This window comes from Eucalyptus grandis, chromosome 11 (genome assembly GCF_016545825.1).
Source record: "Eucalyptus grandis isolate ANBG69807.140 chromosome 11, ASM1654582v1, whole genome shotgun sequence".
Classification (NCBI taxonomy): Eukaryota; Viridiplantae; Streptophyta; class Magnoliopsida; order Myrtales; family Myrtaceae; genus Eucalyptus; species Eucalyptus grandis.
This window is the reverse complement of record NC_052622.1, coordinates 24,499,798-24,512,784: the sequence shown is the minus strand read 5'-3', so window position 1 is coordinate 24,512,784 and position 12,987 is coordinate 24,499,798. Positions and strand designations below refer to the sequence as shown.

At 35.8% G+C, this 12,987-nt stretch overlaps 1 protein-coding gene across 1 annotated transcript; it reads right to left on the bottom strand.

Annotated features, from left to right (window-relative positions):
- Positions 1–6,821: 6,821 nt before the first annotated feature.
- LOC104425510 (putative defensin-like protein 157) lies at positions 6,822–8,309 on the bottom strand. The gene is made up of 2 exons (XM_010038210.3): positions 8,019–8,309; positions 6,822–7,274 (listed from the first exon to the last, which is right to left on the bottom strand). The coding sequence occupies exons 1-2, from the start codon at positions 8,188–8,190 to the stop codon at positions 7,090–7,092; spliced, it is 357 nt and encodes a 118-aa protein (XP_010036512.1). The 5' UTR covers positions 8,191–8,309; the 3' UTR covers positions 6,822–7,089.
- Between the last annotated feature and the right edge of the window lie 4,678 nt (positions 8,310–12,987).

Here is a 12,987-nt window from a genome sequence, read left to right as displayed (position 1 = left end):
AAAAAACATATATATAAATTAGTGTACCTGTGACAAACGCAGGGTAAAACTTCAAATTAGTACACCCGTCAATTATCATGTGTCATCCAACTGAACTATTCGATAGGTAAATTTGTTACAGATGTACCAAATTTGAGTTTTTTGTGTTAAAAAATTTAGTTTGAATTAAAATTGCCATTAGTGTATTGGTTTGGAGTTTTTCATAGTATTACCACAAAAAAAAAAAAAGAATTGACTAAATATATGATATCTTTGATTAGTTATATTCAAAGTTTGTTCATTTGGTTTACAAAATCCATCATATTCATTTATGGGCACTATATTTCCTCTCCTTCAATGATAAGTTAGGAAGTACCGACACTATCTAAAAACCTCTATGTGTATTGAATGCTCCAACACTTGATCTACATGTGTCAAAAAATTAGACATTTGATTAATTTTTCTGGCACTGAGTTGACACTCTAACATACTAGTTTTTGACATATAATTCCGACACATGATTCCAACATGCCACATCAATTTTAAATTTTTTTTAAATAGATGAGAGATCACAATGTATATATGTGAGAAATTAAAAAATAATAATAATAAAAATAATAAATGGGGAAAGAATAAAAATATAATATTTTCTTATCTTCTGACTCTCACTTCCGTACACAGCTCACCCCAAGTTTTTTTTCCCCTTCTCTTCTAACACATTTGATATGCGAGTTCAAAATGTAAATTGCTTATTTTTTTTCTCCAAGTTTTATGAATTATTGGAATAGAGTTGAATTTTTCAAATTAAAATAATGAATGATATTAATAAATGGTTGATTAATATTTATACTGTAAATTCATTCTAGACTTTATTATTTATTTCTTTATTTGTGAATTCAAATCAAATTAATTTGGTTGAAATAATTATAAAAATTATAATTTATCGTGTATATATAAAAATATATATTTACTATACAACATGTCCCAACATATTGAAAAACTCTATTTTTTTAGAGATGATGTGTAGGCATGTCGTATTGCATGTCGCATATCAGTATCAGTGCTGCTTAGATGATAAATACGTGAACTACGCATATAGTGATTTTTGCCTCACATTTTGAGGTAGGTTTCTATTAGGGTTGTGCACTTGGACTGGTTTTACCTGAAAATCGGACCAAACCATCTTGAAACCAAGCCCAGATTCAAATTCCTGTTGGGACCAGTCCGATTCCTAGTTCCAAGTGAAGATTCAATAGACCTATTGGACTGATTTTGGAATTGACTTCATAGTCTTTTAACCCACGTTTTTCTCTTAACATTTTCTCTCTCTCTCTTTTCTTTTTTATTTTTTTAATGTTCTCTTCAAGGCTCCTATCTCACTCAAACACTTTATAACTCTCTCTCTCTCTCTCTCTCTCTCTCTCTCTCTCTCTCTCTCTCTCTCTCTCATGCACGTGTCTCGTGGCTTGCAGTCGCTCATTTGAGCCTCACAATCCTCGCTTGTTCTCAACTCGCCCTCACTTAAACTATTGTTAATTGATTAACAATACTATTTGTTTTGTTTATAGGTGGTTAAAATTTAGAGCAAAATTTTATAAATGAAATAATAAAGAAATTTTATAATTTATGTTTTACAGTACATTGTTTGAACTTTTTATCATTTATAGTCGTGCGTGATTACATGTTCATCTTCTAGATTATTACTTTTGGCGGACAAGGAATTTTTGTTTTTCAGGTTCTACTTTGAGCTGTTTTATTGTTCACATTATTTTATAGTAAAAGAATGAAACCAACAAAAAAAGGAACAAAAGAAAAGCATGCTCCCGAGTAGACTTTGGAATTAGATCAAAAATAAGTTAAGTTCCACAATTGGTCTAGGGCAAACAAGATAGATCCCAGATTCCAAAAATTGGGAAACAGTCAACCCTGTAAAATTGATCACCCCTAGTTGCCATAATTGTAATTAGGAAAAGTGCACACGTGTTACTTGTATATAAAAAATTGGCACCTAATAAATATTGAATAATCGGCTTACTACAAAATATTTGAATTATTTAACACAATATGAAACATATGTGCCCATGTTTGCTAAAAGAAGAAATATGGAAATGAACTTTTTGGTAAGGTTACTATGAAATACAAAAATTTCGAATTTGAAAATTGAAACATGAGAGAGAAAATAATAAGAAAAATAATAACTAGTTGAGGATACTAAAAAATTATAATCCCATAAAATTGAGAGGGTTCTATTTATTTTATCTAATAGTACAGATAAAATACATATACTTATCAAAATTAGTTCTCTTTGATATAGCCTCAATGTTGGTATTGTGTAAACCTTGGGAAACTAATGGCTAACTCGTGCCTTTGACACAATGACTCGGTCTTATGTTCGACGTTCGCCTTCGCTAGAGTCATAATTGGTTGAAGTCGATCCTCCAAATATTTGCAAAGTTCATTTGGGAAAATTCACTAATCAATCCTAAACATATTGCACCAATGCCAATTTAGTAATAATTTTTTTCAATTTTTAAAATTTAGTCATAAAGCTTAATTCTAAATTCCAGTATAGTCCTTATGGTGAATTTTCACCAGAAATCACTAACACAGTCATTTATCCTACGTTCGTGCAGAGATTTAAGACCTAAATTAGCAAAATTGAAAAAGTTTATAAATAAATTACTATCCGTACATCAGGATCAAGACCGATTGGATAATTTTCTCAAAATTGAATCTCTCGGTTTGTCGAGTTCAAATCATGGAAATGGTCATGGATTTAAATAGTAATGCTTGGCCTACGTGCACGAATTGCAAGAGAGAGAGAACGACAGGAGCAAATAAGTGCCGTGAGTCAATGCAATTTATGATATTCCAAGGACCACATATGTTGATGGCGTGAGAAAAGCATTGGAGAACGAAACTCAATTAAAAATCCTCGGATTGCTGACGTGGCATGGAGATGGAGACCTTAGGATGGATGATGTAGATTTTCCACAAGATTTCCTTGCTCAAAGATTGGCTCAGAGGCCGACGACAGATTAGGCCGCGCGGCCTGCTGGTGAAGAATATCAGGCCCATCAAACAAACTAAAGAAATCAAATGCCCAGTGCCCAAAGATTAAGGAAGTTGGGCCCTTGCATTTCTGTATATATACATATACATATATGTATATATGTAACCAAAAGCTATCAAAATATTGTCGGGATAAAAAGTACCTAGGGAACCATTTCAAATTTTTTTGATCATATCGCTCGACGTAATTTGACTCCACTTTGGCATTTTTTTTTCTGTGTACTTTATTAACAAAAGGAGCAACTGGAATTGAGAAAAACATATGATTTAAGGATCCAATAGTACAATAAAAAGTTGAGGGACCTAATTAAATTACAATAATTCAAGGATCCCCGGTGGATTCATTTTCACCTTTTTAAATATGGGATAAGGGAAATTTAATTCCTTTTAGGATGGTAAATTTGATAATTTTAGATGATGACTATCTAACAAAATATTTTTTCTAAAAAGTCTCGTGTAAATGTCAAATTGGGATAGACCCTAGGACCGGACTGAATCAACCCTATTCGGCCAATTTTGATTTGGTTACAAAGTCTACATAATAGGTTTCAAGTTCCAGGTCTAGATCATATGCACCCTAAAATTGTAACATACCCACCTCGAAACAGCTCACTCCTAAATTGCACACCTTTCATACTTGTCCAATCAAAGTCCTTGCACTTTCGATGACACTTATTTGTCCTACAATACTAAAAGTCATGATTGTTTTCGCATCTGAATGATGTCTTTTGCAACTTTTGGTATCGTCTAGGGAATTTAATTTTTTCAAGCCGTTGACGGCTCTCAGTACTTCACAATAACGTAGCTAAAGATACTATGGTTTTTATTTTATTTTTAATGAATTGTTACTTTTGGTGGATTGGAGTTTCTATTGTTCCTTTAACTTTCATTTTGCTTGACTAAGGGATGAGTGAGACATTTCCCAATCACTTTACATTTTTGTTTGATTTGCACTATACTTCTCATTGTTTTGTTGTTTTATCATTTTATTGTAGTTGCTATTTGTCTTGATTGTAAATAGTGAGGTGTTTTACTAAAGTTTGTCATTTCAAGGAATTAAAGAAATGGGTTGGTTCTTACGTAGATCCTAGACCTAGGCCAGATCAACATAGTCGATTCTAGGATTTGTAGGTAGGTTTTAAATTTAAAAAACTAAGAACTAATCCGGATATAGTAAGTTTCAGATTTAGATTTGGAACCTACCCATTTAAGGACTACTCACCCTTAAAAATAAGGATAAAGATCCTCTTATTTTATGAGATAACTATATCTCATCCAACCACCCAATTGACATTGTGATCACGCTGGATCTTGGTTTCATTCTCTCTCTCTCATTCTCCCTCATCCTCCCTCATCCCCACCCCTCCTTACCTTTGTCATTGTTGTGCCCAAGATATCTCAACCACATTGGATGGGAGATCCTCTATTAAGTCATTCATGAGTAAGAGCTACTCTGAAATGAGCATTACCTTATATGGCCATTCGGAGTAATTATCATTTGAAAAAGAAAATATGTTTTTGAATTCATGTTTAGAGAAGAAATGCTGTGGTAGGAGCAATTCTATTTCATTTATGTTTTATTGGGTTGAGATGGCATGGACTTGTTAAAAATGGAAAATGTTTAACATATTTACCATTACAATTTGGCTTTTTCTCAAATTTTAAAGGGGCTTATGAGATTGGAAGTACCTAAACTTTTACTCATTTTACCATCAAGTACCTATTTTTTTTTTTTAGTTTAATCAAGTACTCTCAACATTTCAAATGTCGGTGAATTTAAGACCTCTGTTAAAAAAATTGAGGACAGAAGATGTTAACGTGGACACTAACGTCGTTAAATAGCCATCAATTATCTACATTGACATTCAATGGGGCCTTCTGAGATGATATCATGTCATCATACACATATTTGACAACTACATAAAGATGATAAGATTTTTGCTGCGTAAATAAGTCACATCACCAATTATACTTATCTTTTGATGAATAAGCGAGCTACTTTGGCAAAATCACATTACATAAGTACTTACATAAGGTGCCTCACATTGAGCCAAATTTGGAAAGTTGAGGTATTTGATACTTAGAAAATGCACGTACATAACAAAAAATGTCAGAAATTTTAGCAAGGCATTTGCCCCACGTCAATATACTCACTTATCGTTCTTCCATACTCCGCACACTCCGCGAAAGCTTTTAAGATAGATGGGATGTAAGAAATTCACCGGATCACACATCAAATAACAGGGGAGAATTGTTGGGCAATACATTTCAATAATAACAAAAGAACATCAATTATTATTTTAAGTGAAGGGTTTGTATATCCCCAGGTCCCACTTTAGATAGGCGAGGCCTCGGTAAGTAGTGCACAACCAAAAGATTCAGCCCTCGAATGAACATTCATTTATACTGTCCTCGGAATACTTCTTTTGGGGCTTCGCTTGTGCCTTGGTTCGTTACAACGTCGCACCTATTGCTGCCACTGTCGCCATCGCATGCCGCTGCGATTGATTGCTCATCGCAAGCCGCGCCAGTCTCCCTCTCTCTCTCTCTCTCTCTACTGCAAAGAAGGCTAAAGGGAGCGCGACACCACCGCGTGCAATGGCCGCCCCAGCAGCCTCGGGAAGCCTCAGATACGTACACTGTCGACGCAGAATTTGATGGGGGTGCTGGCCAGTCACATTTGTTGCGGGCGGTTCCCACTCGTCCTTGACTGATAAATGCTTTAGGTCGTATCGATCAATCATAAAAGACAACTGATTTGGTGACTCATTTACTTTCTCTCTCTCTCTCGCGCATTAGCCTGCTCGCTGAATTATCGGTTGCTTTGAATGTGAGCTCAATCTCAGAATCTTCATCATTGTTTGAGCATTAATGTCCGGATGATAGCTTGAAAGGGGTCTCTTCTTGGGTCGGCGTTCGATCTTCTTTCCCAACTCTCGTTCACTTGTACTTGCCTCGATGATACATTTGTTCACTCCTCACTCTAGTAACGCATGTAAGTTCTTATTGACATCCGACTGCCAATGGGGAGGTTGTAGACTGAAACTAAAACCTACGCTCTTATTATCGTGTGTAATGATTAGCCACTAGTTTGAATGAATTCTTATCAGTGTTATAGGGTAAATTTGAAACCCTCAGTTGAGTCTAATGATTAAGTAATCTAAGCTGAAAATGTGGAGCGAGAACTGGTAACTTGATTCGCTTAATTGATAATCGCTAACTGTATTCTTGACGGCCTATTATTTACAGGATGAAAACGTTATTCTTGATTCTATGAGAATTTTTATGAAAGCATTTCATCTTCTTTTCTTCGATGGAAGTTTTATTTCCTAGGATGTATCCTAATTTTTTGCCTAACTCCTCTTCTGATGATTGATTCAACCTCTAATTAGAAACGATTAGTTATATTTCATCTCTTCAACAGGTTTAATACTAAATATAACAGTCCTATTGTTCCGATGAAGAGAAGAACATATGGTTATCTTTTCATGAAATTTCCAAACAAACAATTGTGACGAAATCTTCTTTACCAAAAAAAAAAAAATTGCGACGAAATCTTTTAATTTCTTACTTGACTATGTTCAATTCTATATATTTCTTTATCCGGAAAACACATCCAATGTACAAAAATGGCTATCACAAAGTTTATCTTATTCGTATGATCAAGAAACCCTTGCTCTTCTCAACATATGCACATTGTTTCGTTTTGTCCCCGAGTATTGTGGAAGACAAACTCCATTTGCAAGATGGCAATTGCAGCCTCCGAAAAGTTAACTCAAGCAGGAGATATTGTGATTTGAACACGAGCTTATTAATAAGCATGAGCAAACTAAAGCCAAGTACAAGTTACACTTCCTCTCTTCGAAACAAAAGAACAATTTAAACACACACTCTCATTTTGAACTGAAGGTACTCTGCAAGTGAACAGACTTGCATTCCAAATCAATTTATTGAGTTCCCCCTCTCCTCTCTTGATTACTGATAGCTTCATAGAGTCTAAGAAGAAGGAGAGGCAGAGAGAAACGAAAGGGAGCCATTTCAGAGGCAAGCGTAGAGGCAAACGCAGTGGAAGTTACTAACGTACTCCTGATGAGCGCATTCGCCGATCCCACGGTATTGGGCAGCGCACCTTGCAACGCAGTCCTGGGGCCTGCAGCCGGTCGAGTCCAGTTCGATGGAGCAAGTCCTCGGCTGAGCGCTTGCCTTGGGCGGCATCCACGCGACTACAAGGAAATCAGAAATGGAAAGTCAGAAAGACATGGCAAATTTTCCTAGAGGGTCAAGTTTTGCCATGATTTTCAGCACCACTGAGGCTCGTGGTGTAATAATGAGGCTTTTCGAGCAAGTTCTCGCCATCGATTTGAACGCGACGAGGCATTGGAAGCAAACATTTTAAGTCTGGTCAACGTGCGGCCACGCCTGGATTAGGGGTACCAGGAAGATTATATGGCAGAGGATTGGTCTGTATTTTTTTTTTTTTTTTTTGTACCCAGGGAACCTCCGCACTGCCGCTTCGCGGCGAAGAGTAAACCCTGGAGCTCAGGGCCTCCCACCACTAGTCCCTTTCGCAGTTAAGACGCGCGTTTGTGCATGACACACTGCGTCCACGAAGTTTCGAACTCTTCCCCTCTTGCGAAAAGGGTACCAAGCTCTCAACCGCGCGGCCACCGAGGATTGGTCTGTATTTAACGTGATGAACATGACAGATAACAGAACAGGAGAGATAAGTTTTCTTTTTAGTGAGACTCGGTGACCGCACTGACATGTGTCCTGATTCAGATCTAAACTAACAACTTCGTGCGACAGTGACATGTGATATAACCCGACCAACTAGGATGCCGACAGTGACATGTGATATAACCCGACCAACTAGGATGCCAGTTAAGCCATGCTATCGCCGCCATGTAGCATGATGGGTCACATGCACAGAACACTTTTTCGCGCAAGAAGGAGAGCTGGTTTTTTACCTGAGAGGAGAAGGACGAGGAGAAGGAAGAGAGAGGAGAGGGGAAGCTTGGTAGCCATGGCTGAACCCGAGACGGCCTTGCGGCGCTGACTTTTAGTGCGTGCCGAGGCAGGGGACGAGCTTAGAGCCTCAGAGAAGAGAGCGATAGAGGGGCGGGATTTGGATTGTTGCATGCCGTGGTCGGGAGGCCGCTGGCTATATAGACCCGAGAGAACCTCGTGCGGAGGGGGTTCATTTATGGAGGCCACCAGAAGAGGAGGCTCTTCAATTCACCGGGGCGGTAGTTGGTTTGGACTTGTCGCCTCCATTCAATTTGAAGGAGAAAAGAAATCCTCCGTTCATCGGAAGTGAAGGGGACGGCCAAAGTTGGTGGAATAGTTTAACCATGGCCTATTGAATTATCATGTTAATAAGCACCTCCGAGATACTTGATGAGCGTGATTAATTTTGAAAATTTTGTTAGCTTTTTTTTTTTCTAGATTAGCTGTCTAACAAGTCTTTATGGGCAGGATGTCCATCATTTTATACTTTGAATATTAAATATTCATATTGAATTTTAAGCTTAGTTGCTTTGAAAAGCTTTATATCCCGTACAATAAGAATTAATTAACAATGTAAGATAGCAATTTCGCTAATTATGTTTGTACAAATTGGATTAAGAAATGCTCAAGTTACATACACGTAATGTATCTATTTTCTTTAAACCTCATTTTTAGGTTTCATTTCATATGTGATTCGGTTCTCATAAATAATTATAAATGTACGTAATAATTTAGACAGGAGATTATTCATACATTCTATATTCTACTCCCCTTACTTAAAATAAAAATTATTGGTTAAGAAAATCTACTAAAAGGGGAAAAAAGAAAAACAAATGAAAAGAAAACACATGGAAATCTCTCTTTCTTTGTTGCTCGAGTAACCACTAAAACAGTAATTTTCTCAGCAAAAATCCTTAATTGGGCATGGACGCGGATCCACTGTCTTGTTTGATGACTCGAACTGTCATCTTGCTCACGAGATTGTACCGTTTGACCGTATTTTCGTGGTTGTTGATCAGCTCCTCGATAGGGACGAGGTGGAGCTTGACGCAATCGTGTTGAGCTTTGCTTCGCCACACAAGCGACGAGATCAATGTTGAGATCTTTTGAGAGAAAGATGTCCCCGACGGTGGCGTCGATACGACAATGGTGCTCATGGCGATCATCGTAAGCAGTGATGGTCAAAGGTGCACCTTTAATAATATATAACTTCCTCTCATTTTTATTTTTTTTGGTTTTTTTAACTAATATTAAAAGTATCCAACCAAAAAAGCTACTATTAAAAGTGAAAATATTTTATTGGAAAGATATAAACTTATAGTCATTTTATTTTGGTACCTCATGAAATTTTGTAAAATCACTATCAATTATTTCAAAATATGAAGTTATTACGTGAAACGTGAAGGCGTTTAATATTTAATATTCTATCACAAATTCCTTGGCAAAAGCTTATGTTTTACGTTTTATATGTATATGAGAACAATCAAATGTAGATTAATTCACCCTTCTAGCGGTTTCGAAATCTCATTGAAGATTTATTAAAATGTTTAGGAGAATTACCATTTTTAGGCAAGCACCGACACGACACAAAGCTGCATTTTATTTTATTTTTTAATTTATCACGAGTATGCAGCGAATATTCCACCGTTAATTCTTCTTTTCCTCTGTGCACGGCCCATAAATTCGTACAGAACTCTGAAAAAAGCGCAGCACCTTGTCATATCCCCAGTTGTGGGCGTTGCGTCGTTTCGAATCATCAATTACTTGTCTGGGGGAAACTTTGTACCTAGTTCTAACTTTTACTAGGTAGGTCCTACAAAATCTTAAAAAAAAAAAATTTACATGAATTCTGAGAGATTATTATAAATAGATATGATTTTATATATCGACATTTACTTATTTTATAAAAATTTCAGGAATTTTCAATTAAATAAAAATCAAAGCAAAAATTCCAGAAAAATATAGAAAAAAGCAAAAAGTAAAAACCACTCCGAATAATTGTATATTCAGTTTCGTGAGTTTTCTCTAAACCTAAAATTTGGGATTGTTTGGGATATCAAACCTTAAAAAGGAGTTTTTATGTAACTTGTATTAAAATGCTCTTCCTTTTTAGTTACTAAAAGGAAAACCTTTGAAATGTGATCATTATTTGGAATAAACTGATTAAAGATATATGACGAACTCATACAATCGAGACATGTTGAAAGAGTAATCTCTAGATTCAAATCTAACAAAATATGTTCTTTTTTAAAACGGGCACTTCTTTCAAAGGTTTTAATGAGAAGTGCCCCTAGATATTTGTTAAGAACTCATTTAAAGTAAGTTTGTAATTTATCACCAATTATTTTCTTCAATAAAAATAAAAATAAAAATAAAAACATTCCGCATTTGCTTAACAAGTAGTGCTTTGGATTTTTTTCTTTTTAGCCTCCATTTATTTTGCAAAAAATGAATGATTTAAAAAATAGTTTATAATATATGATTATTTGTATCGTTTGAAATAATTATTTAATAAAAGAATATAGACATTATTGATAGCACTTTATATTTAACTATTTGCGTGGATGATAAAAACGCTTTCCGTTTATTCATTTTTGCAAATGATTTAAATGATAATTTTTGAAAAATATTTTTCGAGTTATTCATTTTGTGGAAAAAAATGCTAATATCACAAAAAATCTTAAACTAATATACCTATGACAAATTTATCATAAATTAATTTTTTTACTATAAAAAATCCATAACTTATACATTTATGATAAATTTACCCTTCATTAGGTTTTATTAAAATTGATGACTTTAATGATACGTAACAGTTGATAAATGTACCACCCATCTAGGTGACGCTGCTGGCGGCGAGCTTCTCCCGCTAACGTAAGGGGAGGAATTCGATTCCTGAGTGTCGCAGGGTGATTTACCCGGTGGGACGTGTTGCCCCCAGGGTTTACTCCCCATTACCTCGGGCCTTCCAGGCTATCCGTGTTGGTACGGTGCGTGGGTTCCCTGGGTCACAACAAAAAAACAGTTGATAAATGTATTAATTTGAAATTTTATCATCCATTTTCCACATATGTAGGTTTATGGTTTTTGGTGATATTGTCCAATTTAATAGAAATTAGTAGATGACAAATCTATCATAAATATATTAGTATGAGTTTTATGTGGTAAAAAAATTATGTGCTAGTATGGAGTTTGTGGTGGCCAAAAATTGGGATAAATTTATTATGTTTATATCAAATTGAGATTTTTTTATATTAATCTTTAAAAAAAAAAACTCACTCTGGATTAGCATTTATTGAATATGGGTTACCCTGACTTGTCTGTACTATGGGATGAAGTCTTGTCATGGGCTCTACAGGAAGGGACAAGCCCGAAAACAGCCTTGTCGGCCAATAAAACTGAAGCTCATGAGAAGACCCGGACAGCATTGCTGTCCACTCCGAAGCGTTTCTCCTGCTAATCAATGCTCAAATGAAACGCGTGACCTTTCACCAAGATTTGCTATTGCTCACCTAACATTTGGCCGCGAAGACAGGTTTGTCAATGACTATGAAAAGGCGCAAGAACAGATCTCGCTTTGTCGGCGACCTCCAATCTCCTCGACTCTAAGGTAAGGTTGAGGTAAAGAAACCGCTCGAAACGGATCATATTAGCACCTGTCTAGTTCCTAGTCCATTTGGTGAATTTCGGTCTGATTTCTAGTTTTAGGTATGGAATTGCTCCCTCGAGCCATCCGGATAACATTTTTTTTTTAATTTCTTAAAAAGCTATAAAAATAATCCTAATTCATTTCTTTTTACACTTCACTCATGCATGTAGACAAGAACTGGCCGCACGAATCATATTTCACTCAAATATGTGAATATATCAAAACACGGCAATTATTGCTCATTTCAACCAAATTTTGCCACAAATTGGACAAATCTCCGTGAAACCTACAATATTACATGTACCTTACTAAATGTAGAAACGCCTTGATTATCAAGAGCATCTTTAATTTTGTCTTGAACATTAACAACAAATCAATTTTTTTAAGGAAAAAAATGAGCATGCCACCCATTCTATTGGCCCATTTGGTTGAATGGAGTTTCCCAATATCTTCGAATGCATGGCCCAAACTCCCCCTATATAAGGGAGATACTGGGTATCGACTAAGAGTGGATTTCTCTCTCTTTATTCGATGATTTTTAGCCGGTCCCATAGAAGCCTAAGCCTTCGGTAAGGCCCGATCATCTTGTTATTTCTTCTATTTTGGTAGATACTTTGGTAAATAACCTTGTATTCTTTGATAAGAGATTACGTTGTTTTCACCCCTCAGCCAAGAAGAGCAAGCCGATAAAAGTAGACCTATTAGAGTTTTTCGGACGGATCCGTTTTTATACCTATTGTTATTGATACCGCTCTTTCTAAATAGAATGTGAGCCTCTGTTCTACAGTAAAAAATTGTAACTAGTTTTTCTTCATTGAGGTCTTGGTAAACTGAATTCAATATCAAAGAGACGCTCGATTACCTCTTGGAGATTGACTCCTGTTAGTAAGCTCACATCTCAGTAGTATCGTGATATACTCGAAACAAAATTACTAGTTCCTTGATTATCTTTTCTTTAACAACATTTATTGCTAACTCAATGACCTTTTGGTCCATATTCGGAAGATTTAATTCTTTTGAACTAAATCGGTCAATTGGTTTGGTTTTATGGGACATTGGTTTGAGTATGAACCAACTGTTCAGGAATCGATCACCTTTATTGTAAGGTCTCATCTTATATATTGGCGAACGACAAAACCTGTAAATCGAGAGGGGTTTTCTCGACCTAATTTTTTGTGTGGATATAGATATCCAATATGTCAAGGAAAATTGATTTCGGTGGCAATTGCTCGCAAAATTTACTAATATAACTATGGCTAACTTCAGAATTTCAAAGACAA